The 8,389-nt window shown below is 38.2% G+C and overlaps 1 protein-coding gene across 1 annotated transcript in view; it reads right to left on the bottom strand.

The window, feature by feature from the left end:
- The window catches only part of LOC101859429 (triple functional domain protein), a 45,224-nt gene extending 37,735 nt beyond the window's left edge, over positions 1 to 7,489 (bottom strand). Inside the window, exons 1-9 of the mRNA XM_013086336.2 lie at positions 7,363 to 7,489; positions 6,612 to 6,681; positions 5,649 to 5,738; positions 4,997 to 5,089; positions 4,317 to 4,445; positions 3,740 to 3,775; positions 3,205 to 3,363; positions 2,290 to 2,467; positions 1,218 to 1,263 (exon numbers count right to left, since the gene is read on the bottom strand). Coding sequence (XP_012941790.2) covers positions 1,218 to 1,263; positions 2,290 to 2,467; positions 3,205 to 3,363; positions 3,740 to 3,775; positions 4,317 to 4,445; positions 4,997 to 5,089; positions 5,649 to 5,738; positions 6,612 to 6,681; positions 7,363 to 7,460 — 899 coding nt within the window. The 5' untranslated portion in view covers positions 7,461 to 7,489. The remainder of the gene's footprint in view (positions 1 to 1,217; positions 1,264 to 2,289; positions 2,468 to 3,204; positions 3,364 to 3,739; positions 3,776 to 4,316; positions 4,446 to 4,996; positions 5,090 to 5,648; positions 5,739 to 6,611; positions 6,682 to 7,362) is intronic.
- Between the last annotated feature and the right edge of the window lie 900 nt (positions 7,490 to 8,389).

The following is an 8,389-nucleotide window of genomic DNA, read 5'->3' as shown; positions in this document are numbered from 1 at the left end:
GGAGGCTTTCAGATACTCTAGAATGGACGACCTTTAAAAATACAACAGAAAGGGGCACCAAGCCTCTTGGACAGGATTTGACACCTGAAAGCAGGGGAATGGGATTTTTAGTTTTAGTAAGGGTTTTACGGCACTTGCAACACAATAAGGGCATAATATAAGAGCAGAAGATTAGAGGTGTTACAAGAGAGTAACAAACATAAAAAAAATGGAGGAGAGATAAGGACGATAGTTGTTTGATAGGAAAGAAGGAGCAAACCACACCAGAACACCCACCAACCACCCACGAGGGGACGGGAAGGGGGATGGGGGGATGGGGGGATGGGAGGGGAAGGGAGGATTCTTGGATTTAAAAAAAAATACAGTGGGAAGAGATCTATATAGACTATGCAATGGGAAAAGGCTATCCACAGTCAAAGATTTAGTCCTTGCATAGCAGAGATCATAGAGAGAAGCTTTGATTCAACAGGATACCAAACTACACATTGAAGAGAATTATACTGCTTGACGAAATGAGAGTAACTCTTTTTTCTGTATCTACCACCTGAACAGATCTGAACATACATCCCAGCACAGGATTGATTGAAGAGTGAAAGAAAGCACACTGCTGATAAGGACATTAATATCACTGGAAAAGCAGGAAGAAAATAATGCCTCTAAATATCTGGTCAGTCAGAGAGAGATACATGCTCCTTGAAATATAAATAGGCCACACGATTCTTCACAAGAAAAAGGAGTACAAGATGAGGATTACTTGAGATATAGCCAGACAGCACTGTTAGAGGAAGACTTCATCAAGTATGGATTATGATAAAAGTACCACTGAGAAGATTAAGGACCAGAAAACTTTAGAGCCTTCATCAACCACCTGCCGTCAGTGAGAATGAAACAGAAAAGGAAGGAAAATACTGAAAAACAATAACTGTATCCAGCATCTGCGCACAAACATGCCATAGTAAGATGCAGAACAGGAATACTCATAAAGGAGAAAGCTTTAAGAATCAAACACAATTCAAAACAGAAATGAAAGAACAAAATCAAAAGGAGGGAGAAAAAGACTTGACAGCTTGTCTCAACCCTTAAAAACACCCCATGAGCCAAAACAAAAAAAGTAGCAAACCACAAAACTACGATATGACAAAAATTGTAGCATTCTAGAAGAAAGAAGTCAAGAAGTGAACAAGACAAAGCAAACACACTGCACGCATAAAACTTACAATTCCTTTGTGAGCTCCTTCTGATAAGCTATTGGAGATTGGAGAGCTGGAGAAAACAAAAGAAAATACAATAGAAAAGAGACGATACATGTGGGGTAAAGATTATCAACATATGCAATCATATCTTCAGCCAACTCACTGTTCTTCGAGATTTTTAAAAATCTCAAGTATACTTTGGTAAGCTTTCTTATATACAGAAAAATTTAAGGTCCATTTTCATCTCAAAACTCTGCTGTGATACTGCAAAGTTAATTAAAGAGATGAACATAGATCATATTATGTAGGCCATAAATAAAGATATAATTCTTTGCAACTAAGGAGGTGTCTATTCTCATTGCACGATTTTTTAAACAAAAACTGCATCCTTAAAAGCAGTCTGACTGTCTGCAAAGTTAGATTACGAAAGAAAGAAAAGCATAGTAACACTTGGAAATCATATTTAAAATAGCCTTCTTTATTAACCAAAAAAACACAACAGTAAATATTATCTAGCTGTAAAAAGTTGTAGAGTAAACATATGGAGAACGAGATACCATCATTCTTTTCCTACTGATAAAAAGCAAAACACAATGTAGGTCCCACTTAAGATTATTTAGCACCAAATTGTAGCATGTGCAAACTAAGAGTAAAACCCTCTGCGAGAAGGAAACAGAAGCTGGTGAACTACCTCATATCACCCTCAAAGAATGGCAGCACCTAATACTTGAATTATCACCCAATTATCAGTCCTCTTTCCATTTCATACTATCAACCTAATATGTGCTCAATGATGCTATAGACAGACTACATTTTCGAACAAAGTCTCTCAACCAAATGGTTACAAAATACCTTACATAGTGTGGATCATTGTCATTCACAACTACGTTTTCTTTTTTCCATTTCTTTCCATTTAATTGATCCGCTGAGTCGAGCATAAAGTGAGACAACACATGAAAAGTTCAAAATCAACGACCAAAACACAATTTTAAAGTTCTTCCAGAGTCGGGTAATGCACGTTTCCGCAAAACAGAGTAAAAGAACACTCAATAACTCGACAATGAGAAAGGCCAGAAACAGCTGTAGGTAGACTCACCCCTCAGGAAATCTCCTTGCATATCCAGTATAGATCTAATCTGCTTGATCCACGTGTCTTTGTTCTCCTCTGAGTTGGCCTGGACAATCATCCTCACGTCTGAGCCAGGAGTTCGGTCAGTCAGCTGAAAGCGCAGCGGCTCCCCTTCCACACGGTCATTCAGAGACATTTTGTTCACCTGCAGTAAACAAAAGCATGTTTTAGTTTTAGTTTACATCATCAACACATCTATCATATTTTTAGACACATAATGTCATCTTTCTACGGGAGCAGTGATAACAGGAGCTTTCAAGTGATCTTGCAACCTAACAAGGTCTAACGACCATATAAAATATAATGCCATTTCAATAAGGGGCACGACGCGGTGGAATCAGGCTCTCGTCAATTTTTGGGAATACAGAGTTGATGGTACCATCTTAAGGCCTGTCCATTTTCCTTGTTTTGGGTGAATATAATATTAATATCCATCCATGTTGAATAGAAGTCGAGATATGTGCGACTGAAGGAGGTGAGGGTCATCTGGTTTCAGAGGTAAAATTATCGAGAAAATGGCTGCCAAATTTGAGTTATTTCTTTAGCTTGAGAGTCCGTGGGAACTGAAAATTTACATTTCTTCCGCCTTTAATCAATGTTTTCAATGAAAATGCGCTCTTTAATGGGCAAGAAAGTTATTGAACCAAAAAAACAAAAATTCAACAAAAATTCCCTAGCCTGCGGGAAAATTCCAATTTCTTGGCTTTCATTATTTTGACGAGCGCCTAATTTCACCACGCTGCCTCACATACATTTGATATATATATATATGTGTGTGCACCCCCCCTCACTTACTCACTCTCATACTCTCTCTCTCTCTCTCACACACACACACACACACACACACACACAAACACACACATGAGAGCGGACTATCCATACCTTGAGGCTGTTCTTGAATATATAGGAGGCATTTGAGAAGTTTCCTTTCTTTCTCTCTATCATCTCGCTGAAGATGATGATTTGTTCAAAAAGGAACACCCGACGTTCCTTGAACTTCTGCTGACCCCCAGAGGAGACTTCTGACACCAACAGTGTATCCTGGGGAGGACAAACAGAAACAAAAGTGAGCTAGCTGGTAGAAGTAAAGGAACATTTTTAATGAGGAATCCAAAAATGTTACAATGAGTTTCCAGCGTTCAATTTGGTGTTTTTAAACATGGGACATTACCAAATCCAGTTTGACCGGAGCTACATAACATCAAAAAGAGGCTTCACCAAACATCCCTTTCCCCCACTATGACCCAACATTTCCTGATTACTCTTTTGTAATGAAAAGCATTGGACATCATGATATATGAATGTACAAAACAATAAAGTTCCTGAGTGAAAGATTCAAGAATTATTGATTTCCGTTGTTGCTAATATTCGAGTTGTGACAAAACAATCTAAGAATGAAGTCCACAGTGCAACTGACCTGCAACAGCAGCTTTCCTTGAGCTGTGAGCTTGCCCTGAAAATATCAATCAAGAAAAAAACATTATCTACAATATAGTTATAACTAAGGATATCAATTTAAAAAAAACATTAACCACAATATAGTTATAGCCTAACTAAATAGTATGTGATTCAAACAAGCAAGAGCCAACTCCGAGAAAAAAAGCACTTAAAATATACTTTGCTTTTCTAAAAATAAGTCAACAGACTGGTGGAAAAAAATGATGGAAAAGATCTAACAAAGACAGGGGAGATAATACACAAAAGACAAAATGGCATGAAAGTAGACATCTGGGACATAAGGGAGGCTAGGGACATCAGACATCGTACCACAAAAATAGAAGAAAAAAATATCAAGGAAAAACCCTGCACTGTTTGAATTCGATTTTTACACGGTAGTATCGAGAGCACAACAGCAGAATAGAACAATGAACAATTTTTTAAACAAACTACACGAAAAAATATATACTAATTTACTATGGGTTTAGACGGGCAGAATATATCAGGATACAGGATAAAAAAAAAAGATGTACAGAAGATCACTACAGAGTACTCACGTCAAAGCCTTGCAGACGTCCAACTTGCATCATATCATTAGCTGCTTTAGGCACGATGCACATGACACGCAAGGCTTTCTTCAGCTCTGTGGGGTCCTCTTCCGCTTTTTCTGTGTACTTGAGAATGTCCTGGAAGGGAGAAAGTAAACAAAAGTTAAACTAAAGGCAAAACCTATAGTTTTTACAAAAACACCAGAGAATTGGTAAAAAGTTCTAAGTTGACATCCATTTTTTCAAAGACAGTGTGCTTGTGTAAGTGTGTGTGTGTGTGTGTGTGTGTGTGTGTGTGTGTGTGTGTGTGTGTGTGTCATGCATGAGAGGCAGGAGTCTCTCTGCATTATCGAAAATGTTGAGACGGAGTAATTGTGAAGTTTTGTGGCTTTGCATGCCTATCCAAAAAGCTCAGAAGACTTCACTACAGTTGCAAAGTCATGCCAATTTGCTAGTAAATGCACCTATCAAAAGAAACATATCAAAATCACCCTCAAAATATTCACCAAAATGTAATAAAGTAAGAGATAATATTTGAACTTTACAGACAGAGTTGGAAAAAGAACTTATTCTATCGGTGTGGAGGCAACCATCACAGAAAACCCTCAAGCAATGAGCCCAGGTCACATCCACACAAGAATGATCCCAAATATAAAAGTGAGATTTCAAAAATATTTATGCAGACTTACTTTGAGCAACAATTGATAGCGCATTATCCTTTGCACTGGTTTGATCAACAGGTCTGGCAGCATAAGTCGATGACCCAGTTTCTGGCGTACCTCCTGAAAACAAAGAGAACTTTTACGTTATGCCAACACATTACAAATTGACACATGACTGAATAGAAGCTAAAATGTTACACAGAAGAAAAATTAACTCTCCTCATTTTGTATGTGTCCAGAGCCCTTTTATTGGCAGTTGTCAGAGTAACAGAACAGAATAATACATTAGGCATACATTAGAGTAGAGACTGTAAAAACTAAATTTACTTTTAATTAGAGTTTTATGGCACTTGGGACACAAATATGACAAAAAGAGCCTTACATCAATTGTGTAACCTTTGAGTAATATGAAAAAAAATACCCAGAAAGAGAAAAGATGATAAAAACTGATGTTTCAGTTTTAGTAAGAGTTTTACGGAACTAGCAATACAATAAGGTCGTATAAGTGCCAAAGAATAGAAGTGGGAGCAAACCATCCCAGAGCAGATGCCAACCACCCATGTCAAAACCAATAAAGGACTCCTTAAAACAGACAGCAAAACACAACACAAAGAATCAACACTATAATTATTCAATTTGTCAGGTCTTCTTGACCTCAATAGACCAATAAACAACTCACCTCAAAATAGGTGTCAAGGTATTCTGAGACGACAAATTCAGACTTGGGTTTATTTTCGCAGTATTTTACATACATGTACAATCTCCGCTCCTGTTGAGATGAAAGAAAACACAGTGTCAGGGAAAGTCCAGGTACCAATAGGAACAAATATTACAAGCAATTAAAGACAAGTTCACTGACATAAGCTGACGGTTCAAACATTTACTCTTTGTCTCTTCCCTATCCTCTAATTGCTATCCTCCAAGTTTATAACCTTATATCTTTAAAAGTCTCCTGAAGTCTCGCGTAAGAGGCATTGTGTCAAAAATTAATAGTAGTCAGGCAATTACCTAAGCAGTAATGAATGTGTAATCAGTGCATCTTGGTCTTATGGTTTTCTTTACATTTCTAAATCAAGAATTGTCCCCACAATTCTCTACAATAAAATCAACATTCGCATACAACTCAATCCAAGTTTCTGTACAATCCAGTTCCATCCAGAGATTAGTGAAATTACATGAGAAAATTATAATTGTAGGTGGTTTTACACCCCAATCAACACTATTTAGATAATCTAGGAGGTGGGCAGTGTAGACCATGCCTGTCAGGGCCAACTTAGGTGAAAGAGACACAAAGTCCCAAGAAAAGACTGAGATACTATAAAAACTTCCCCACGGTTATCGACTACACGTCTTCGTCATATGATGGTGAAGTTACATCTACAAAAGAACTTCACTCCACGAAGGACCACCATCTTCCTATGTCCATATATAATGTTTACCACCCGGAAAATCCAAAAGTTCGACGGATCCGAACTTCCATAAATAAAGACAGGTAATCAGCAGGATAAAGCTTCCACTGACAAAGACAGGTAATCTAAAAGATAAAACTTCTACTGAAAATGACAGATAATTAATCCCACGACATAAATAAACAATAAATACTATTTTTAAAAAGTCATTATGATAAGAGCGTAGTACTCACATAACGGATGAAAATAGAGCCAACTCTGCCAGGGTTTGCAAGGCATTTCTCTAGCTCTGAGAGCATTGTTCTGAAAACACACACAGTTAGACCAAGAATTATTTGTGAGGCAACAGGGTGAAATCGGGTGCTCATCAAAATAACAAAATCGGAGAAACAGGCATTTCCCCCCCCAGTTTGGACATTTTGATCGAATTTTTATTTTTTGGCTTAACATCTTTTGTGTCCATATAAAAACACATTTCCAGGTGAATTTTACGGAAAAACATTGATTAAAGGCACAAAATATTTCAGTGTTCAAAGAATCTTTAAGCTATTGGAGTTACTAAACTTTGGTGGCCATTTTCTCGCTAATTTCACCACTGAAACCAGGCGATCTCACTTCTTTCAATCACAAATATCCTGAGTTCTATCCAAGATAAACGAATATTATTTCAATGAAAACAAGACAAATAAATTAGCTTTCAGGAACTACCAATAACTCCATATGTCCAAAAATTAAAGAGCGCTCGATTCCACCACGTTGTGGCACATTCATTTGCATTAAATAGACATGTGCAAACAAAAAATGGTGTATGTGTATACAAGGTTATATTTGTATTATGTGTATACATGCATGCGCATGAGTGTGTATGTGTGTGTGTGTGTGTGTGTGTGTGTGTGTGTGTGTGTGTGTGTGTGTGTGTGTGTGTGTGAGTGAGTGTGTGTGTGCAGAAACATAGCATGAAGCAGAGGGGTAACTGAAACTTACTCATTGTGCCAGTCATAAATCTGGTGAATGTTTCCAAACACAATTTTGTCCTTGCCAACCATGTCTTCTGGCAGGGGGTTGTCTCGCATCACTGCCATGTAGCCCTGGGAGAGTGACAGTAGGTTAATTTGATTGCGAAATCCAACCCTAACATCCTTTAAACAAAGAAAATTATCATGCTCCCATTAAAGCCTTCATTCATATCAAGACAACATACCATACAATCCAATGGTTAAAACAAACAAATATACAGTCAAACCTGAGTAAGACGGCCACCCATTGTCAAGGAGAAAAGTGGCCGTATAAGATAGGTGGCCGTCTTAGGCAGGACTGATCATGATGAAGAAAACAAACCATTCAATTTGAGGTCCCAATCGAAAGGAGCCGCGTTGTTGTTTTTTGTTCTTGTTGGTTTGTATTTTGTTTGTTATTTTTCTTTTATTGCTGATTTTGCGCAAGGGTGACAATAAAACAAAATGTGTCAGACAAAGAGGACCTAGTGCCACGTTAAAACAAATACACGAGTCGCCACCACTCGGAGAATGAGCGATGCTTCTGTCACAAATTCATGTTGACGTCCATTGTTACTTTGTAACAGACTGGGTAAACAGTGACCACTCATCTCACTTACGACTTGTGTATGAGTTCTATCACACGCTTACCTCACCAGCAGCTGAAAATTTGTTACCTATTGGTCAGCAGTGGGAGGGGCCTACACAACATGAGGGACTACTTAACAACAATGACAGGGGACTGGATTATGAAGGCTCGCCCACAACGCCAAGGGTCAATGCACAAATTATGAAAAAGCGTAATGGAGTCACTAAGGTGCCCGTCTAAGACAGGTGTTATTGCTTGGTGTGATAGGGGTTAAAATATGGTGGCCGTGGCCGCGTTGGACAGGTGACCGTTTTACAGTTAAATTTTATAGAAAAAACGCAAGGGGGGAAATGGAAAGTGGCCATTTGTACAGATGGCCGTCTTATAGATGTGGCCGTCAGGGCAGGTTTGACTGTATATATATATA

Source organism: Aplysia californica, unplaced genomic scaffold, assembly GCF_000002075.1.
Source record: "Aplysia californica isolate F4 #8 unplaced genomic scaffold, AplCal3.0 scaffold00456, whole genome shotgun sequence".
NCBI lineage: Eukaryota > Metazoa > Mollusca > Gastropoda > Aplysiida > Aplysiidae > Aplysia > Aplysia californica.
Note: the sequence above shows the minus strand (reverse complement) of the source record. Positions and strands in the feature narration are given on the sequence as shown.